General features: G+C 44.7%; 1 protein-coding gene across 4 annotated transcripts in view; it reads left to right on the top strand.

Moving 5' to 3' along the window:
- The window catches only part of GRIA4 (glutamate ionotropic receptor AMPA type subunit 4), a 396,500-nt gene that overhangs the window by 245,479 nt on the left and 128,408 nt on the right, over window positions 1-22,613 (top strand). For all 4 annotated transcript variants that reach the window (XM_066594081.1, XM_066594082.1, XM_066594083.1 and 1 more), the window contains exons 6-8: window positions 8,904-9,062; window positions 17,280-17,447; window positions 19,795-19,899. In XM_066594081.1, coding sequence (XP_066450178.1) covers window positions 8,904-9,062; window positions 17,280-17,447; window positions 19,795-19,899 — 432 coding nt within the window. The remainder of the gene's footprint in view (window positions 1-8,903; window positions 9,063-17,279; window positions 17,448-19,794; window positions 19,900-22,613) is intronic.

The raw sequence follows: 22,613 nt of genomic DNA, 5'->3' as shown, positions 1-22,613 counted from the left end.
CCATGCCCTATTACAACATTGCGCCACTCTTCACATAAACACAGCAAGATGAGAACGCTCATCTACTGCTATCAACCTTTGTAATGGCTAGGTAAAGGTAAAGTCAGTGAGTCATGACGTTTTCTTTGCCATCTTTTACCTCCCACCAAGATGGGTACACATTTTACCGACCTGGGAAGGATGGAAGGCTGAGTCAACCTTGAGCCGGCTACCATGCAGGGATTGAACCCACAACCTTCAGGTCGTGAGCAAGAGCTTAGAACTGCATTCTGCTGCCTTAACACTCTGCACCACACAAAGCTCTGATGTGATGGCTACAAGTTATTTATTTCCACTTCCCTCCATGAGAGTGCTTCTATCATATCTTTTATCTTGCATAATCACATAAACTGTGAAGTTAGTGAGGTAACTGTGTTCTACAACATCAACGCACTCATCTTCTGCCGCTGTCATAATTTTCATGATAGGATTGGTTAAACTGGCTACCGGGTATTCATATCCACCAATTTCATGAATTTGCCTATTACGTATAGCCTTCTCCTCAGTAACATAATCACATGAACCGTACACTGCCTCCCTCAAGATCAGTACACTCCTCTTTTGCTGCTGCTGTCATTCTGATGATCAGCTTGGCTACATAGTTTTATTTCCCCACACACTTCATAACATTGCAGCTATAAGATGCCGTCTAGTCCTTACTAACATAATTACAGTTTGTGAGCAGTCAGGTCACTGCCTCCCGTGTGATCAGAACACTCCCCTTCCGCTGCTGTCATTCTACTGATGTTCGGCTTGCCTACAGGATGGTCTTTTCCTGCCCAGTTCATAACATTGCTCCCGTTACATATAGTCCTGTCCTCCCTAAAGTAATCACATGAGAGAACAGTGCATCGCCTCCCTCAAAATCAACACTCCTCTCCTGATCCTATCATCAATCATATTCGCTACCGATGTTATATTCTCCTTAACTTTAAATCCTGAGATTTAACCGCCTCTAGTGTCTTCATCCACCATTAACTTCATGGCAATGCAGCTGTAAGATGCTGTACTAACTTTCTAAACTTCCCTTTTTTCCCCACCTACTTCATGACACTGCCCGTCATCACTGCAGTGAACAGGTCACTGCCTCCCTCAGGATCAACACACTCCTCTCCTGCTGTTTTCATTAATCTCATAACCTTCTTTGCTCGCTCACTTTAAAGGGCTTTTCCAGGATTAAAGAAAAAAGCTTAGGGCAGGTAATGTTGTAAAATTTAGAAATAGGGTATACTCACCTCCTTAAGCCCCCCCCCCCTTATCCCCACTCGAGCATAGGAGCCCCAATTCCTGTGACTCCAATCATGACAGATAATGCAGCAGTCACATGCCATTCATTATGCAAGTGATTGTTCAACCAATCACAGGCTTCGGCTGTGATTTTGCCTTGAACAGCATGTGAAGCCTGTGATTGGCTGAAGATGAAGTACATACATGACTTTCATAGTGGCTTATTTTCAGACCAAATCAGCAGGGACTGGAGCTCCTGGGTTGGGCATAACGCCACTTAAGAAGATGAGTATGCTTCACTTCTTCATTTATACCATTCACTGCCCCTATTTTTTAGGCCTTGAAAAACCCTTTAACCCCTTCCCGCTCCTGGACGTACCTGGTACGTCATGGCAGCCTGGTACTTCCCGCAACATGACGTACCTGGTACGTCCTGGAGATAGCGCGGGATCACATAAGATCCCGCGCTATCCCGCAGCGGGAGCCGGCTGTCAGTCACAGCCGGCGTCCCGCTCCAACAGCGGGGGGGCATCGGAGATGCGCCCGCCGCTGTTAACCCCTTCCCTGCCGCGATCTAAGTAGATCGCGGCAGGGAAAGAGTTCACAGAGGGATCGCGATCCCTGTGTGTCTCCGGCCGGAACTCGCGATGTTATCGCGAGAGCCCGGCCTGTCACCATGGCAACAGGACGCCAGACACCGGCGTCCTGTATTGCCTGTGCCTATAATCGCTGTACAAGCGATAAGGCATGGCAGAGCAGTAGCTTTGCCATGCCTTATGACAGCGATCATAGGCATAGTGCTGCAAGTCCCTCAGAGGGACTCAAATAGTGTAAAAAAAAGAAAAGAAAAGTGTAAAAAAAAGAAAAATGTAAAAAAAAAATGTAAAAAACCCCTTTTTTTATGCTTTTTCTAATATTAGCATAAAAAAAGGGAAAAAAAAACTAAAACCCCACATATTTGGTATTGACGCGTCCGTAACGACGTGTACAAAAAGTTGAACACGCTTTCTATTTTGTACGACAAAAAGCGTAAAAAAAAACGCTAAAAAACAGAGGCAAAATGCTAATTTTTAGCATTTTGCCTCACAAAAAATGCAATAAAAGTGATCAAAAAAGCCGTACATTTCCCAAAATGGTACCAATAAAAACTACAGCTCGTCTCGCAAAAAATAAGCCCTCATAGAGCTCCGTACATAGAAAAATAAAAAAGTTACATGACTTTGAATGCAGCTATAGAGAAAAAAAAAAGATTTCCAAAAAAAGGGGGTTTTATTGCAAAAAAGTGTAAAAACCTAAAAAAAATATAACAATTTTGGTATCGTTGTTACCGTACCGACCCGCAGAAAAAATTTAGTGTGTCATTTATGCTGCATGATTAACGCTGTAAAAAAAAAAAAAAAAAATCTATGGCAGAATTGATGCGTTTTCTCTCCCTGTTATCATTAAAAAAAAAAATAAAAAATTTACGATATTGTCTATATACCCAAAAGTGGCACCGATAAAAACTACAGATCGCCACGCAAAAAACGAGCCCTTATACGGCCGCGTCGACGGAAAAATAAAAAAGTTATGGCTTTTGAAAAATGGAGATGGAAAAATACCAAAAAATCGCTTGGTCCTCAACGCCAAAATAGGCCATGTCATTAAGGGGTTAAATCAGGTAGTGTAATAAAAAAGTGCCAAAGTCCTAACTTTACATAACATAAAAAATGAAAAGGCGACTGCCCACTTTGCAAACCTACATACACGTACCAATCCAGCTTTGAGATGTAGTAACATGGTCTATTTATTGGAAGACCAATAAAACAGTGTTTCTGAGAGGGTTAAAAGCCTGCACATTGATGGAAGACAATAAGACTGCAATTCTTCTCCCAATATCTCTGCTTGACTCAAGGCTGTTTCAGTTCACAGAAGCAGTAGCTCCTCCGTAATGAAGGATGGGTGATAGATCTGTAAGGACTCAGAAGGCTGAGATTTTCTGAGATTTTGAGACCACCGAGCTGCATCAGAACAGCCTTGTGCTTTCATCAGGATTGCATCCTCCTTTCATCTGTCAATGTCTTTCGCAACGTTGTAAACCTTCCTGTTATTTCGCCTAGAACCTACTTTCTTTAACCCTAGAAAAACATGTTTCTGTGGATAATTTGTAACTGAAGCAATTCTGTATTTGCTGTATACAACAAATTACATATATAACATACATAAACATAAAATACATACATATATGACTTAAATATAATAAAAACAGCAATACACCAATACCGTGCAATACAAATCTGGCCTGGTTGTTACGTCCATGGGGCGTACTAAAGCGCCATGACTCAATACGGACGCAAGATGGTGTCCTATTTAAAACTGTAAACACCTCTCCCAGTTTTGCAAGGACCAATTGCACCTCTCCAGAATAAGATGGAAGGACACATGTCCCTTACTAATCAGGGAAAGTGGGGAACCCCTGCCTAAAAGCGGGGTGATTGTCCTGACAAGGACAGCCCCACTGTCTTCATACTGAACCTGGCTATCCCTGATTAGGAACCTGGAGAGATACACAAAACACAGAACATGACAGTTCACACCTCATGTCTAGCCACCTGCACAGACATACAGAACAAGTCGCTGTTCACACCAACACACAAGGTTATGCAAACCACATAGAACTGAAACTCCACCCAGAACTCACATGCATACTAATGGCAAACTATACCTAGTCCAAGTGTCCTCACTCCAAGGGGAAAGAGAGTCAGCCACCTGAGATACAGGGAACAAGCCAGCTCAATTATTCCTCACCTGTGAAGCTGTGCTCATGGAAACCTGTAGAATTACAGGTCCCAGATGCAGAACACTGGTCATGTGATGGGCATCCAGGTGCTCAGCTTTATGGCCATTTCAACACTTTGATGGGCCCAGTGCAAAAGTTTCATGAGTGTGTCTTCCCACTTAACATAGATAAAGTGGCACAACCAAGCTCAGCACATAAATACAGCACTAGACCCAAACTCAGAACATAAATAGAGCAAGAACCAACCTTAAACAAATACTATACCAGGACCAAGCTCATAACATAAACACAGCTCCAGTAAAAAGTTCATTGCAGTGGCAGAACTAAGCAGATGTGTTGCAGGGTCGCTGATGGCCTGACAGTAGCACCTTGGAGCATCATAGGGTAGAAGACAGAGGCAGGAGGATGATGAGTTGTGTAGCTTCACAAGACGCTGCCACAAGTAGGAAGAAGATCATCTGTCAAGGTGGACCTCAGAAGGCTGATTGGCCCTTCCCCTACATCCACCTGATGCTCCCCTTACAAACTGGTAGCCGGTGCCCTGTGCGATCGCCCAGGTCCCACATACTGAGGGCCAGCCATGTTCCTGGATACAATGTTACCCTTCCACTCACTGCCCGCTTTGCTAGGCAGGCCGCTGTCCAGAGGATCAGTTGGGCACACTGTATCCACATCCTGAGGGAACAAAGATAGTTGAACATGGCAGCCCGGTGCAAGTGCATTGTTTCCACTATGGTCAAAGTTGGCGCAAAGTCAGCTGATTACGGTAAAGTGATCATAGCTGTGTCTTGTAGCAAGCTGTGCGCCTGTATTCATCCCATGACCAGGACATATTTCTATTCAAAGCAAAGAATGAAGATTCCCGTTGAATGAGAGCAAGCAGAGATTTTAAGAGCTGCAGAAAATTGATGCAGAAAATATACAGGAAAATGATATAAGCTTTTCTTATATATAGAATCGCCCTTAATGTTTGAAAGCGCAATATCCCTTTATCGACTTACATTCTAAGATCGCCCTGGTCTGTCAAGTAAAAAAATATCTTTGGCCGTTTTATTATTACAGTTTCTGTTTCTGGGAGAGCTGATTGACATTGTAGTTACAGGAGTTGTCATTCGGCTTTTCCAAAATGTGCCTAGTTATACAGTGAAATGGAAGAAGGAGAAATGTTCCGTATAACAATGCATATTTTCCATTCAGGAGACAAGGAGCACAGTTAGAACCACTGCGGCACCCGAAATAATAGACTTACTAGTTGCCATCCAGCTCTAATGGTATTTTATATATATATATATATATATATATATATATATATATATATAATCCTGAGTTAAATTGTCAGATTATTTTGTCAGCTCAGTGGAAGGCGCTGTTGCATTAGTATTTATGAAGAGACTATACTGCCAATGGTGGTGAGAGATGGTACTGCAAGTTACTTCCAAAGGAATATTGTGAAAGAGAAGCTCGAGCGAATAATAATTTTTATATGGCACCAACATATTCCGCAGAACCTTACCGATCAGAGCGGATATGTACAGACAAAATCGCAAATTACACACAGTGGTAAACTAATAATGTGAACAATAGGAGTGAGGGCCCTGCTCAAAAGAGCTTACAATCTATGAGGAAATAGAGGGTGACCCAAGAGGTTCAAGTGCAATGTCCGACAATGGTACAATGCTCCGACCATCTTTTATCTAAATAGGGTAGTATACATAAAGATGTATGAACCACTCACTAGCTGAGGTGTATTAGGGTGTATGGGGTGTGGGAGATACTGTGGCATGAAGGGATCAGGTTATGAAGGAGAATTCAGAAGAGGGGTAGATTCGGTTGGGTTAGATTAGGACATTTGAGAAGCTCCCCTAAAGAGATGTGTTTTTAGGGCATTGATATTGGTGCTTATGAAGAGAGGATCGTAGGATCGGCTTGCTGCTGAGGAGGCAGTGAAGGGGGAAGCCATCGGTAAATGTTGGGTAGCCTAGTAGTAGGACAGCAAGAAGCTCACCAGCCAGAGGCAAAAGCTGTTGGTAATTTGGATCTGCATCATTTGGTTGGAACTCACGTGATAAATCACTCGCCTACATCTTGTTGTGTGCTTGAACGCAAACGTTGCTGAACAGTTGATAACTTGAGATGAGCGAGTATACTCGGTAAAGGCAATTGCTCGAGCGAGCATTGCCTTTATCGAGTACCTGCCCGCTCGAGACTGAAGGTTCAGGTGCTGGCGCAGGGGAGCGGTGAGTAGTGGCTGTCAGCAGGAGGGAGCGGGGGGGGGGGGGGGGAGGGAGAGATCTCACCTCTGTTCCTCCCCGTTCTCCCCCGCAGCTCCCTGCCCGCCGCCAGCACCCGAACCTTCAGTCTCGAGCGGGCAGGTACTCGCTAAAGGCAATGCTCGCTCGAGCAATTGCCTTTAGCGAGTATACTCGCTTATCTCTGTTGATAAAACAATAGGTGCCACGGCCTCTGATTCCCACTGAGAAAGGGAGTACTTTTACTATCTGCCTTCGTCTCCTGCACTTTTTGCAGAAACTGTCACAGTTCTGGTTTACTGCCCCATAGCGGTTAGTTCTCTCTCACCAGGCACCTTGCTCCCGAAGTGTTGCACTCCTTCTGCACAAACATAGCTGAAGCTCCTCTCGCTATTTATTTTTCTGCTAACTGCAGACCCAGCTTCATCATGTGACTTGGCATGGGAATTGGCATTATGGCCGTAACACATTTCAGAGAACTGGTTCAGCTTAGGGAAAGTCTTGCGAACAGAAAAATAGAGGATGTTAATTTAAGATAATTAGCAGAAATGGAGAGCACAGCTAAGGTGGTAGACAATGATAAGAGAGGATACATAGGGTGGTGCAGCTCTGTGGAGAGCTTTATGGATGGAAGTGATGAGTAGAAATTGTATTCTATAGTGGGAAATCATTCTAGTGCCTGTCACAGGGTGGAGGCATTGGTGTAGTGACTGGCACATGGTGGAGGCATCAATGCAATGACTGGCACAGGGTGGAGGCATCGGTATAGTGACTGGCACAGGATAGGAGGCATTGGTGTAGTGACTGGCATAGGGTGGAAGCATTGTGTAGTGACTGGTACAGGGTGGAAGCACTGGTGTGGTGATTGACACAGGGTGGAGGTATCAGTGTAGTGACTAGCATAGGGTGGAGTCATCGGTGTAGTGACTGGACAGGGTGGAAACACTGGTGTAGTGACTGACACAGGGTGGAGGTATCAGTGTGGCGATTGGCACAGGGTGGAAGCATCGGTGTAGTGACTGGCATAGGTTGGAGGCATCGGTGTAGTGACTGGTACAGGGTGGGGTTATCGGTGTAGCAGTTAGACAGAAAGATGAATCTAGCTTATGCATTCAGGATGGATTGGAGATTGGAGTTTAATGGTGGAAAGACTGATTAGTAATGCATTACAGTAATCAAGCCAAATGGATTGGGGCAATAACGAGAGTTTTTGGTTTTTCCACAAACGGACTTATTGGAGTCATCTTTACATACAAAAATCACAATGTTACTTGCCATAGACATATTTGACAGACCCATCTCTCTCCAGGCTATTTTAATACAGCAGGCAAGATGAGTGGCTGTCAGAGACTTCTGGTACTGCTTATCTCTACGGGAACTCATATTATTGGACAGAATAAAATATTGCCTGTTCCACCAATATTTTTCCCTTAAGAGGAACATGGCAGACTGGCTGGGAGCCTTCACAGAGATTAGTTGATGTTCATTGCAACGGCAAAACTTCAAGGGGTATTCTGGTTATGCTAATTTGCTGTCAAATGAATGCTAATCAAATGTTATTGAAGATTGCAATGTGGTTCTGCTTTGCATTTTGGGTTGATAGCTTTAAAAACCATCACCCTCTCTTGGCACTTCAAAAGTGTTTATTCCCATGTTGCTATGGATACGTCCTAGACATTCCAGTGCTACAGGTCGGGCATGCTCAGGAGAAACGAGCAGGGATGGCTTTTTTCCTATGCAGCTCTCGGGACCAGATTGATGACCAATATCAGGGTAGCACTTAGTGTGGACATGTACAGGAAGGAAGGACATTGCAGCAAATTGTGGTTAATGTAGTTTTAAGCTGCAGGTCGGTAGGAATGCAGGAGCTATCTTGGAAAATAGTGATGCGGGACAACATCAGAAATGGAGATAATGGCAGCGCAATTTATATCTATAAACAGATGTGAACAAACATGGTGTAAACACCTTTCATATCTGACATTTTTGAAAATTTGCTTCACAACTGGAATACTCTGTTAACCCTTTGCAATCCAATTTTGGATTCAGGTTTTCCTAGGGGGTTTTCTCTTTCTGCCATTATACAATGGCGCCATCTGCTGGCTAGAGCCAGTACTGCAGTATGCGACATGGTGAAGAGGCCCCCGACAACCGAGCAGTCAGTAATATACAGTAAGAATACCCTGCTGAACGTCCTCTGACATCGGAGCTGTACAGCCTTCAATCAGAATGTCTTTAGACGTCAGACAGTGGATTGGAAAGGGTTAAAGTTCCTGGCCCCAATGCAAAATCTTTAACAGAAGCCCCGCCTACCACATATCATTATAATACTGGTGTATTCTTGTTTGACAGAGAGGCCTTTAGGCCCCCTCAGAAACCAGAGCTTGGTTACAGCTGCAACCTTTCCCCCCCTATAGCTACCTCCCTGGCTCATTGCCGTGTCTACAAGGAGCATATCTGTATATTAGTTTCTGTAGGTTTGTGCAGCATTTGCAGGTTTTGTTGTGTAGTTGTTGCACCTTTTCTAATTTTGCTAAATGTATTTTTGGCACTGGCATTGAAAGGAAAAAAAATATTGACTATAACGGTAATTTTTTTTCTCTTTGTAGGGAATTAAGGACATTTCGCTTGACAGGTTCATGCACGGTGGAGCCAATGTAACAGGATTCCAGTTGATGGATTTCAGTACTCCAATAGTAACTGAGTTAATGCAGCGATGGAAGACGTTGGACCAGCGGGAATATCCAGGATCAGAAACTCCACCAAAGGTAGTGAAGGTTTCCTGTCCTAAATCTCTAGATCATCACTCCCATAATATACTGGTGGTAGTCCATGTCGTAAGACTTTAAACCTACTAGATGGCCATCACTACCTGCCGACTGGGACAGGACATTGATAGAGAATTTACTGTATAAAACCTCATATCTGTAACCTCATGTCAGGGAAGTCTGGCATCACATATCTCAAAGGATCTAATTTTAGGGTAGTGGGTAGAATCATCCAGAACATTTTTTTACACTTCTGTAGCCATTTTTGAATCGAGAACCATTGATGGAAAGTTTAGAAGATTATGTGGATCACACAAGATCAGACTGAGAAAAAATAAGCAATCATGTCACAAATAATTGTTGACTGATCTCATCTGCAACCTAATGTGTATGGGGGCAGCAAAAGTGTCTCAGATGTCTACTGTGTTGGGGCAAATATTAAAGGTGTACGGCAGCCCCCCCCCCCCTTTCCTGTGGCAAGCAGTGCCTTCTGATGGGGCATTTCTATGCCCTATACTATTGATGGGAGCATCTAGAAAGTGAGTGAGAGCACTGGATGGTGGAGGCCCCTGGGTAACGTTTTCCTTCTTTAAGATCTAGACCATGTATGAGACCCGGACCAGACTACATGCGATCCATTTGCAACAAAAATGGCTCATACACTATGGGGGACATTTACGAAAGGGTTTTACACCAGACTGGTGTAAAAAAGTTGCCAATTTTTGCGTAAATGAGTCTTCCCTGGTAAAAGCACCCTTAGTGGGAGCACAAGTGTTTGATTCAGCTGTAATTTCCATGACTGTACAATGCCCATCTTTCTATATGATTGACATCTTCCTTTGATTTCTTTCATCAATGAGTTGGTTCCGTTCACAGATTCCCCTTTCACTGGGTATTTTTTCTCAATCCCAACATTCTCGGTATACTCTCTACATTGTTGCACGGGAAAATCCCACTTGGTTGGCATTAAAATCCTGACCCTAGCTAGTTGAGCACCGATGGCCAGGCTTCATTGGAAGTTGGTCAGTGCTGCAAAACTCATGGGGTGCTTAAAGTGGATCTGCAACCAAGTAACCAGGTTTAGGCCCCCTGTCCATGGGTGTGTATTCGCCGGCGGTAAACCGGCGTCGTATCACGCCGGCCGATGCTTTTCATAGCATTGCTATGGAAAGCGCCGGCCCCTGTCCACGAGAGAAGAATCATTGGGATTCTCCGCTCGCGGCGGGCAATTCGCATCAGATAGGGCTGACCGGCGGAGATTCGGCGGCGGCTCCTACTCCCGGGCGGTGGCTCCCGCGGCAAAGATCTGCCGCAGGACTTCACAGCGCCCTTGGACAGGAGGCCTTAGACTGTCCTGTCTGATCTGACAGAAGCATAAAGTGGTATTTATCAGTTGTGGACAAACCCAACTGCCACTTATTGACAGCTTTCTCCCTACGCACAATAATAGTGAGAAAGCTGTCAATCAGTGACAAAAGAAGCGCCTCATGGGTGACATTTTCAAGGAGACTGTCTAGATTTTGGTACAACCCCTTTAAAGGGGGTGTCCCATCAAAAAGTTATTGGATACCGTTATCCCCCTTGACTGTGGATAGTGGATAACTTAATGTTAAGTGGGTGTCTGACCGTGGGGACCCCAACTGATCCCAAGAACAACAGTACCCATGCTTCCTGCATAAATAAAGCGGTGAATGAGTATGCATGCGCTCCACTATTCCATTCCTTTCAACTCGTACTCAACAATTTCTGGTGCTGCCATTGAAACGAATGGCATGGTGGTGCACATGTGCATTCTCCGCTCCATTCATGCGGGAACTGTTGGGGCTCCTGTTCTTGGGATCAGTGGGCATCCCCGTAGTCGTACCCCCACTAATCACAAATATGTCAGCTAACCTATGAATAGGGGATAACCTTAGATTTTCATACATCCCCTTTAAGTCTTAGTTGACCCAGGTAGACACAATTATTAAATCATTAAAGTCCATCCTTGGACTTCTTTTCTTTCACAAGTTATGTTGTACTTGAAATTCGCAACACTACTTTTTAGGTCCCATTGCCGGTTCATGAGTTATAAATCAGGGGGTCATGAATTCAGTTTGACCCCCGACATTGATTATTTATTAGTAAAGCTCCACAAGTGCTTCATGACCAGGAGTACATTAGTCGAAGCCCCATTCCACGCTCCGGAATTTTCAACTCATTCATTGTTGACCTAGTTCAAATATTCAGTTACAGCGTTGACCTCGGGGCCATGTGAGAGACGGGATGTATTTTATCACCTTACAGAGAGAAATTGATAAAATTACAGCGTACAGCTAAGAGGTTCAACGGAGCCGAATCTAGCTCATCATATCCAGCATTATATGTGCTTTTTGACCTTTTTTTTCTGGCTCGTTCTGTGCAAACAAATTTAACAGCGCCATTTTGGAGCTCTTTGTAAATATTTAATTGATCAATGTAATGTGGATCTGTGACAGCAAAGCATCTAACCTTAAGGCCACTCTCACACAAGCACTCTTTTGCTGCGTATTACGCTTGTATTTTGGGGGTCAGAAACACTATTTTTTCTCCTTATGGAGAGCACCTAGACGGTGAGGAGACTCAAAAGACCATTCATGCTCCTCTGGGTAATATGCAAATAAGGGAGATGGAATTATACCTCCACAGTGCCACCTATTGGAAGATAGCATTCCTTCAAGCCAAAGTTAGACTTTTATACAAGCCTTGTAATTCCCAGTCATTGTTACAAGGCTTGTATAAAGAGTCTAACTTTGGCTTGCAGGAATGCTGCCTTCCAATAGGTGGCACTGTGGAGGTATTATTCCATCTCGCCCTTGCTTGTATTTTGTGCGCGCGAAACTTAATTTTAATGAGGCCTCTCACACCAGTGTTTTCGCAGGCAGCATGTCCTATTTTCAGCATTTTAAAGCAGATTTCAGCTCGCACTAAATCACTCATAGAAATGAATAGGGTGCATAAAAAATGCAGTAAATATGCAATTGCACATGTGATATTATGTTTTTCACACAGGTTACTATGCCACCGGAAGGGAAAAAAAAGTTGTCACATCATCAGCTTGCTTGCCTGCGTTGTTACTAGGCAAAAATATGCAGTAAAATGCAGGGAAATGCGCACAAGGCACATAAAAACGCAGCCCTGAACGCAGTAAAATGTTTTTAAATACGCTCATGTGAGGGTGGCCTTAGTCCGGCTTCTCTCAGCGTATTTGCGCATGCAATACGCAAATATTAAAATCCATTGATTTCAATGGGTTGGTTCACATTTTTGTATTTTATCCGCATTTTCGTCATGCAAAAAAAAACAAAAAAAAAAACAGAACATGCTCTATTTTTCTGGGTATTTATGCACTAAAGGTCCCCATAGAAGTCAGTGGGAGGGGTGTAGATGTGTGCGCAATACGCAAGGAGATGCGTGAAACTCTGCTTAATTCCGCTGGAAAAAGAACACATCTGGGACTAATTAGCCATTTCAGTCGGTGCGTTACTGTTTGCCTCGTGCAAAAAGTTCAGTTAAATACGCCAATGCACATGCAAAAAAGCATAGATAGTTCCGTAAATACGCATACGCCTGTGTGAAGGCGGCGTAACTGTACGGCCCCGGTGCAAAGGCTATTAAAGCCCCTTCCATGTGCCATTTATAATAAGGGCGCCTTCTTATTTGACAGAGGGACCATTGGGTCCTTTAGGCAACGGAGTGGGTGCAACGGCGACCCCTGCACATCCATTAGCTATGCTCCATATCTCTATTTTCTCTTTGATTGAATTTTACATCTTTTGTTCTTGTATCTTGAAGTGTGACTATGGCAACCAATTCCAGGTGCAATGCACTGGGGTCTGGGGTTTGACTCCCATCAAGGACAATATCTGCATGGAGTTTGTATGTTCTCCCCGTGTTGGGATTGATTTCCTCTGGGTTCTCCGGTTTCCTACCACAGTCCAGAAACCCTCTGATAGCCATGAAATAGGTCCTAGTTTCTAAGGTAATCTCTCAGGATATCTCTGAGGTAATCTCTTTTAGGGAATCTCTGAGGTAGGCCTCCTGCATACGGGCGGAAATTCTGCGCCGGGATTTCCTGCAGTATTTCTGCCCGTGCCCGCTGCCATAGGATTGCATTAAATAATGCAATCCTATGCAGACGGCCGCGATTTGACTGCGTGACACGCCAGCTCTGCTCTGCGCATTTGTGCCGGCTGGGCGGCAGCCGGCACATAGCAGAGCGGAAGAGACGCTGGAGCAGGTGAGCCGCGGTGGTCACTGCAGGGGCGCGGCTCGCATCCTGCCGCAAGAATTCTCGCAGCGGGATCCAACCCAGCCGTCTGCAGGAGGCCATAATCTCCCTCAGGAAATCGCTGAGGTGATCTCTCTCAGGAAGTCTCTGAGGTAATATCTTTTAAGGAATTTCTGGGGTAATCTCTCAGGAAATCTCTGAGGTAGGCCTCCTGCATACAGGCGGAATTTCTGCCCGTGCCCACTGCCATAGGATTGCAATAAATAATGCAATCCTATGCAGACCCGCCGGCTCCACTCTGCGCATTTGTGGCGGCTGGACGGCAGCCGGAACATAGCGGAGTGGAAAAGACACCGCAGCAGGTGAGCCGCGGTGGTCACTGCAGGGGCATAGCTCGCATCCTTCTGCGAGAATTCTCGCAGCGAGATCTGACCCTGTCAGTCTGCAGGAGCCTGTAATCTCCCTCAGGAAATCTCTGAGGTAATCTCTCTCAGGAAATCTCTGAGGTAATCTCTCTCAGGAAATCTCTGAGGTAGGCCTCCTGCACACAGGCGGAAATTCTGCGGCGGGATTTCCAGCAGTATTTCTGCCCGTGCCCGCTGCCATAGGATTGCAATAAATAATGCAATCCTATGCAGACGGACGTGATTTGACTGTGTGACGCGCCAACTCCGCTCTGCTCTGCGGAAGAGACGCCGAAGCAGGTGAGCCGCGGTGGTCACTGCCGGGGCACGGCTCGCATCCTGCTGCAAGAATTATCGCAGTGGGATCCAACCCCGCCGTCTGCAGGAGGCCGTAATCTCCCTCAGGAAATCTTTGAGATAGCCTCTTTTAGGAAATCTCTAAGGTAATCTCTCTCAGGAAGTCTCTGAGGTAATCTCTTTCAAGGAATCTCTGGGGTAATCTCCCTCAGGAAATTTCTGAGGTAGGCTAGATTCACACGAATGTATATGCGCGCCCGCCCGCAACAGCTCCGATAAGCCGCACCGCTGATCGGAGTTGTTAACCCTTTAAATGCCGCTGTCAATTCTGACAGCGGCATTTAAATGCCCCCAACCAATGTTTGGGGGTCCAAGGCCTGCCATTGCAGAGTTAATAGAATACCTGTCATATCGCAGTATGATGTAAGGCCACCTTCACACAGGCGACAAAGTCGCGTGATTTTCTTGCGTTGTGACAAAGCTACAACTCACATGTATCTGAAGCCCATGCTTTCCTATGGGTTCCTTCACATTTAGGATGTTTTTTAGCATGCGACATTGCGAATCAAAAACCTTGCGGGTCTGGCGATATACACAGGACTTGCGATGTTTTGTAGCCCATGTTTCCATATGGAGCCTTCCTCTCTGTTACATCGCATTTTCATGCGGTGCAATGCAACTTTGACAGTAGGAAATTGTATTGTGAAAGCCCTAAATAAGCCCTAGATACAGATAAAAATTAAAAAAAACACATAGAAGTGCTGTCCGACTCCGGATCATCTTCTTCCTGATCCCAGGCACTGGTCTTCAGCATCTCTTCTGGCCAGGGATTGGAAAATCCCCACCTCTAGGAAGCGCTGCCTCTGATTGGCTGAGGGCCATGGCTCAGCCAATCAGAGCCAGCACTCGATGAATCGATCACAGCCAATGAATGGCTGTGATTGGCTCATCGAGTGCTGGCTCTGATTGGCTGAGAGTCACAGCGCTCAGCCAATCAGAGGCAGCACTTCCTTTTATTTCATGGTGCCATAAAATCGCGGTATCGCTGCGAAAAAATGCAGCGAGATCTCACAGGCCACCAATGCGATATTGCTGCGATTTTCTCATGGCGATATCATGTCACCCGTGTTAAATAGGCCTAAGGTTCGCTCCACATTGTGCGATCTTCGCCTGCTGCGATAGTCAGTAAAAAAGCAGAATATGAAACCAATGCTTTACAACAGTTTCCTTCCCATCTGCGATGTTTTCACTAATGCGATGTTGACGGGATAATAAAATGGTGGCATGCTCTATCATTCTGCGATGTGCGATTTTTTAAATGTCCCATGTATTCTTATGGAGGCTTCTTTTTATCATATTGCAACGGTACAAACACGGGTTGCGATGCGATTTTAACATTACAACGTCCCATTGAGTTATGCAATTAAAAATTGCAAGAATTTGTTGTGCGTCTTTATCGCAGGCAGCAGCGCTGCAAAATTATTTGGAAAAAAAGCATCGCTGGTGCTTACAAATCGCAGTGAATAAAGATATATGGAAAAGCGTTATCGCTCGTGTGGAGCCAGACTAATGCTATGGCATTACATCATACTGCAGGAGCGATCAAAGCATCACAAGATTTTGTCCTTTATGGGGACTAAAAAAAAATGTAATAAGTTCAAAAAAGTTTTACTAATTATTAAAAAAAATAAAAGGTAATAAACACTAAAAAAAAAGTTTTGCCATATTTATATTAAAAAAACCTAAATAATAAAACATTAAAAAAAATATTTGGTATCACTGCGTCCGTAAAAGTCTGATCTATCAAAGTAATGCATTATTTGCCTTACATGGTGAATGTGATCAGAGAAAAAAATTAACCAACGCCAGAGCTACAGGACGTCTGGCTGAAAATGAGCCCTATGTCAACGGAAAAATAAAAAAGGTTATGGCTGTCAGAAGATGGCGCCAGAAAATAATTAAAACAATTAAATATCTTTGAAAGAAAGTTAAAGTAGTACAGCAAAAAAAAAACTATATAAATTTGGTATTGTAGTAATCGCACCAACCCTTAGAAAAAAAATTATGTCATTTTTGTTGCGGTTTGTGCGCCATAGAAACAAGACGCACCCAAAGATGAAGGATTTTAGTTTTTTTCCATTTCATTCCACTTAGAATTTTTTAAAAGTTTTTCAGTACATTATATGGTACAATAAATTGCACCATTGAAAAATACAACTTGTCCAGCAAAAAACAACAAGCCCTCGTACAGCGACGAGAGTAATGATTTTTTAAAAGGGAGGAGGAAAAAAATGAAAATGGGGGGAAAAAAGGTCTGCTTCCTCAAGGGATTAAGAGGGAACACATTTTGGGATACCAAATACCTGTTTCTGGGTACCTGACTAGTGTGTGTTTGAGAAAGGGAAATTAAATCATGAGCGCTGCAAAACATGTTTGGTAAAGATGTAGCAGGATAGGGGATAACTTGCTAATCAGTGGGGCCCTCAGCTGCTGAGAACCTCACAGATGCTAGGAATGGGGGTCCAGTGCCCCTCTTCCTGCAGGCACAAGCCCCCCTTCACCTTAGTGAGGAAGAGACTGAATGAAGCAACAGTCGCACAAGAACCCTACGGCTCCATTCACTTTCAGTGGGGCTGCCAAAAATAGCTGAGCGTCAAGTATGCTCGGCCAGTACTCCATTCATTCTGACGTCACTACAGGGAGAGAAGCAACCCCACAATGACAGGCAGCGTAGGAAGTGGGACCCCTCTTCTCAAGATTTGTGGGGTCTCAAAGGTGAGACCCTTCCATTGATTAGCAAGTTATCTCCTATCATGTGGAATTTGTGGTCACTATGGTCTATGTACGAAGCAGTATGCGCTGACCATAGTGCAGTAGCTCGAGTCGGTACTACAATGCATCTTTCTGTCTCCTGTGCTGACCGCTATGGGAATCAGCAGATCAATGGGGATCCAAGCACTGGGATCCAGCTGATCACCTGTTGATGAGCTGTTGGTCATAAAACAAAATATATAAAAAGTCCAGGGACAGTCAACCTATGAGTTTTTGGGATGTGAGAGGAAATCGGAAAACCTGGTGGGAAACCAGAAGATGGTGATTGCAAGTACCTCATCTGCAGTATTGGTGGAATTAGTCTCTAATAACTGTATAGTAGTACATACTACATCTGTGAATTATGAATCCTTTGTCCGCTATTAATATTCTATACTTTTCACATATACTGTATAATTACAGTCCACGTAAAACACTTATTTTTCCTTTCGGCAGTATACCTCCGCACTGACTTATGATGGCGTTCTGGTGATGGCCGAAGCTTTCCGTAACTTACGCCGACAAAAAATTGATCTTTCAAGAAGAGGAAATGCCGGCGATTGTCTTGCCAACCCTGCTGCTCCCTGGGGGCAAGGAATTGATATGGAGAGAACTTTAAAACAGGTAATAAATTACTACTACTTAAACACTCACACTCACATCTTTCAGATGAATGATTTTTTCACAGACTGAAGAAATCACACATCAACAGATTTTTTGATTTTTTTGATGCCGAAATTTCTCTCCGTCGAAACAGAGGACATGTCCTCTCTTTTGATGACAGTGTCGGCGGCTCCCATAGATTCCTATGGGAGCTGGTTGGCAACGGGAGGGGGCAGGAAGGAGAGAGCCGCATACTCTCTAAAAGCAGCCGCTACATGCTCATGGCTTCTGTTCACTTGATTTAATGCTCAGATAGCTGCGTTGTGTCTGCGTGGCTATCTCTGCAGTAAAACGTCGCTCGTCTGAATAAGCCCTCAAATTGTATCGTTCTAACTTATTTTTGAAAAACAAAGTTTTGAGGCTGATTTTTTAGTCTAATGCATGGAGGACCCATTGACGGCAGTTTTCTTACCTTGGGCAAACCTTCTAACAGGACACCTGCTCCTAGGGAGAATAGCAACAGTTCTGGATTTTCTCCAGTTGGTCTTAGATTTGAATTGATGTACACTTAGGCTAGTTTCACATGGGCGAGGGCGATATTGTGCCGAGCATCACAGCCTGATATCACACTTTCCATCATGTGAAAGCCCTGTGGATGTGATGCATTTTCATGTGAAAACAGCCTCGCATCACTACAGGGAATCCCTTCCTCCCCGCAGGAATGAAGGGATTCCACAGCCGCCGCTGAAGGCATTCCCCCCAGCCGCCGCCGAAGGCATTCCCCCCAGCCGCCGCTGAAGGGATTCCCCCCAGCCGCCGCCTAAGGGATTCCCCCCAGCCGCAGCCGAAGGGATTCCCCCCAGCCGCAGCCGGAGGGATTCCCCCCAGCCGCAGCCGGAGGGATTCCCCCCAGCCGCAGCCGGAGGGATTCCCCGCAGCCGCAGCCGGAGGGATTCCCCGCAGCCGAAGGGATTCCCCCCAGCCGCAGCCAAAGGGATTCCCCCCGCCGCAGCCAGAGGGATTCCCCCCCGCCGCAGCCGGAGGGATTCCCCCCCGCCGCAGCCGAAGGGATTCCCCCCAGCCGCAGCCGAAGGGATTCCCCCCAGCCGCAGCCGAAGGGATTCCCCCCAGCCGCAGCCGAAGGGATTCCCCCCAGCCGCAGCCGAAGGGATTCCCCCCAGCCGCAGCCGAAGGGATTCCCCCCAGCCGCAGCTGAAGGCATTCCCCCCAGCTGCAGCTGAAGGCATTCCCCCCAGCTGCAGCTGAAGGGATTCTCCCAGCCGCAGCTGAAGGGATTCTCCCGGCCAAAGCTGACGGGATTGCCCCAGCCGCAGTTAAAGGGATTTTCCCAGCCACAGCTGATGGGATTCCCCTAGCCGGGGTTGTCACAGTCGTGGCAGAGGGTCATAGAGTTCTCCTATTGCTTTAAATGGAGCCAGCGCTGCTGCCGCTGACCCCATTAATAACAATGGTTGATATCGCAAGAAGATAGAAGATGCTGCGATGTATTTGCTGTATAGCATTGCATCACAGTGCTATGCAGGAAAATATCGCTCATGTGTATGAACCTATTCAAATGAATGGGGTTCATATTTGTGCAAGATTTGTGCATCTCACACCATAGAAATCTTGCACGATTTTCTCAGCTGTGTGAAACCAGCCTTAAGTCTCTAACCATTGTAGTCTTGTTCGGCTTCGTACATCTCTATAACACGTCTTCTGCAATTTTTTAAAAGTTGTTTGCATTGAGGCATGGTTCACACTAACCAATCTTTTTTGAGAAGAACAGATTTGTTTGTAACCGCACTTTCTGTGCCTTTATTTAATGGGCAAAGCACCTGTGAAATATGCACTTCCTATCTTATCTTCTTCATGTCAGTCATGTCTTGGAGAAGAGAGATTCACTTACTTTCCCTTCCTGCTTTGTGGATGTTTAGATACTGTGTTAAAGGAAAGATACTGAACAGTACAACTATTTGCGTGCTATTAGTTAGATTGTGATTGCCTCTAACTGTGACTTAAATAACAATCAAATCACATTTTATTAAAAAATAATGCAGAAATCCTGGTACATCCAAAAGGTTTACTTGTTTTTTACATTACAGTTACAGCAGACATGGATTTGTCAATTTATTTCACCTTGTTAGGAGTCGCTGACTAACGTTTTGTTTTTTTTATGCATACTGGAATACTGTAGGTCTCTTTAGACTTTAGGATCAGTGTATGAAAGTTGTGTTTGATGTGCGGTCTTATATAACTGGCGGACCAGAGTCCAGCATAATCAAGATGTTTCCATAATACATCTAATTAATCTAACTAATGAATTATTAGGATATTTATGTATATACACATTTTTTTCCATTTAAAGGTTCGAATACAGGGATTAACTGGAAATGTACAATTTGATCACTACGGTCGAAGAGTCAACTATACAATGGATGTTTTGGAGCTGAAGAGTTCAGGCCTCAGGAAGGTGCGTACATCATTATCTCCATAGTTATAGACAAATGTATTTGCTTAATGTAACTTTTAAAAGGTTTTTCCACTTTTCACTTAACCATAGGATAGGTGATAAAAGCCTGATTGGTAAGGGTCTCTCTGCTGAGACCCTCCATCGATCCTGAGAATGGGGTTCCCATGATACCCTCTTGTCCTCACTGCAAGCTTACTGGATTGTACAAAGCAATGGTCAAGCAAGTGCAGTGCCGCGCCATTCATCTTCAGTGGGACTGTCAGAGATAGCTGACGGCTTATATTCAGCTATTTCCATCAGCCCCATTGAAATACATGTATCACAGAAAGGGAAATATGCACCTCAAAAAGGGAACCACATTGGTTCTGTCACTCTGGACTTCCCCGGCATTTAAAGCCGCACTGAATGTGAATAATACATAATTAATGCGAGGTATTTGTTGGATTTTGGCCAAAATACTTGAGCTCACAAGCCAATCATCAAGGCTCCTCGCGTTTTGTGAGTCCCTACACTATTATAAATGTATCACAGAAAGGGAAATATAAAAACGAATGATCGCTGAAAACAGCGATATACCTACTGATACAGGAGGGCAAATATGTGCGCCCCCTCAACATCAGGCTTCCAAACTACCAAATGAGGGACTAGTTACACCTGTGGAGGACACCGATGAGACAGACACTCACAGAGCCTCTTAATACATGGAGCAGCATTACGCATGCTTGGCTGTCACTCTGAATATTCAATCTCCACATCATCTTGGGACTGCAGTAAGCCCGCAGTGAGGAGAAGAGGGGAAGACATTGGACCCCCATTCTGGGGATCGGTGTGGATCTCAGCAGTTAGACCTCCACCAATAAGACTTTTATCATCTGTTCTTTGGATAGGTGACAAAACTCAATTTTGTGAATACCTATTCAATAAATGGAAGTTGTTATATGTATATATTATACGTTTCGTCTCTGTTGGTCGTTCTCATAGTTATTATTTAGCTGCAGTATTACAATTGTCTATGGAGTGAGGATGTTAAAGGTGTTGGAAAGAGATGGTTACAAAGAGAAGAAATTTCAGACCAAATGATATGTGAATATGGAGGCTAGCGCGATCGGTGGGTGAGAGTGTTCACATGGAGTTGCGCAATGAAACAAGATTTACTCATATTCACATTTTTTAACTCACCTTCCTAAATTTTTTTGTATTTTCAAACTCCACCATTTTGACTCTAACTTTGTGAATCACATTTCCCCACCATGTCCCACCTTCTGTTTGGGTCTTGCTGGTCATCCTCTTCCTCTTTCCATTCAACTCTTCTAGTGGTAATTGAAAGGAGCAGAATGTCATGTGTTACAGATGTAGCAAAGCTGAGTTTGCACACCCCATTGTATGGATTTACATACTGTTGGACTGTAGGTAAACCTACAACGGTACATTACATTAACATGGCATATTGTTATGGTCCAGTTACACCGGACGAATTCTCAACCTGATGTAATGAGAGCCAATTGACAATCGACATGCATATCACTCCAATCGGCCCATTTCATTTTCTTTTACACAAGGCAAGAATCAGCTGACTGGATTGCTAATATGATCACTCATTGTCATAGGCCGGCTGTACATCTCACTATTTACACCGGGAGATGAACTGCCAACCAGCTAGCTTTTAACCCTTGCATAAACGAGTTGACCAGCCGACGAATGAGCATTGGCTGATCAGGTTAATCATTGTTTCTTTTTCACGATCTGATCGTCGGACAAACACACATTTGGAGGAACGCTCTTGAACGATAATCAGTCTGTGTAAAAGGCCCACTAGGCTATGTCAGCTTTCAATAGCTGCAACCTCCACCAGTTGCTTGGATGAAGTAGTAGCAGTGCTAGGAAAGCACCTTGTCAACTTCTCTCTGCATAGATGGCCATGGGGTTTTCCAAAAATGAAAATTCTTTGTAGCGACCTGACATGCTGTATAAAGATAAAAGACGCCAAACTTGCCTCACCCACTGCCCCATCACTCCTGTCCCGCCGATGCCCACTCCTCTGCTGTTCGCCATTTCTGGCTGCAGTAGCGATAACTTTCCAACAACCTGCCTGCTGCAGCTAATCACAGTCTGAAGTGCACTGGGGATTGACTACTGTGGTCACATGTCCCTAGTGGCGGTGACCTCCTCGCTGGAAGTGAAGACCAGCAGGGAACTGGTCTTATCTGTTTACAGCAGACTTGGAGAAATGTTTTGTCTCCGAAGGGTCAATCATGCAGCCTCCATAAAAAAAACTGCAAAGACCCAGGAAATGAAGTGGTACAGCGCCATCGGCAGGTGTGGTAGCAAACTGACCCCCAACAATCGAACATTGGCTGCATTTCCCAACAGTCCAAGAAAGATAGAGGACAGTCATCTCTTTTACAACTGCATGTTGAAAGGACTTTTCATGCTTGGCAATGTCGTACAGTATGGAATGAATATGCATCCGACTGGCATCTAGTAGGTTAACTCTAGAAACATCCAGATTCACCCAGAATCTGCAAGAATTCATCTCCAGTTTTTAATTTACTTACAACGTGCCCCTGAGCAGTGTGTTGTTGTATTCAGTCCTCATCACTGAATCGATGGAGGAAGGACATGGGAGGGGAGTTGCATGTGAACGTGTCACCGTCAATACTTTTATGTGCATTGACAGTTGTGGCAGAGAGAGCAGGGACTGATGGTCAAATTGC

This window comes from Eleutherodactylus coqui, chromosome 1, assembly GCF_035609145.1.
Source record: "Eleutherodactylus coqui strain aEleCoq1 chromosome 1, aEleCoq1.hap1, whole genome shotgun sequence".
NCBI lineage: Eukaryota > Metazoa > Chordata > Amphibia > Anura > Eleutherodactylidae > Eleutherodactylus > Eleutherodactylus coqui.
The sequence above is the reverse complement of the archived record's forward strand: the minus strand, read 5'-3'. Positions and strand labels throughout refer to the sequence as shown.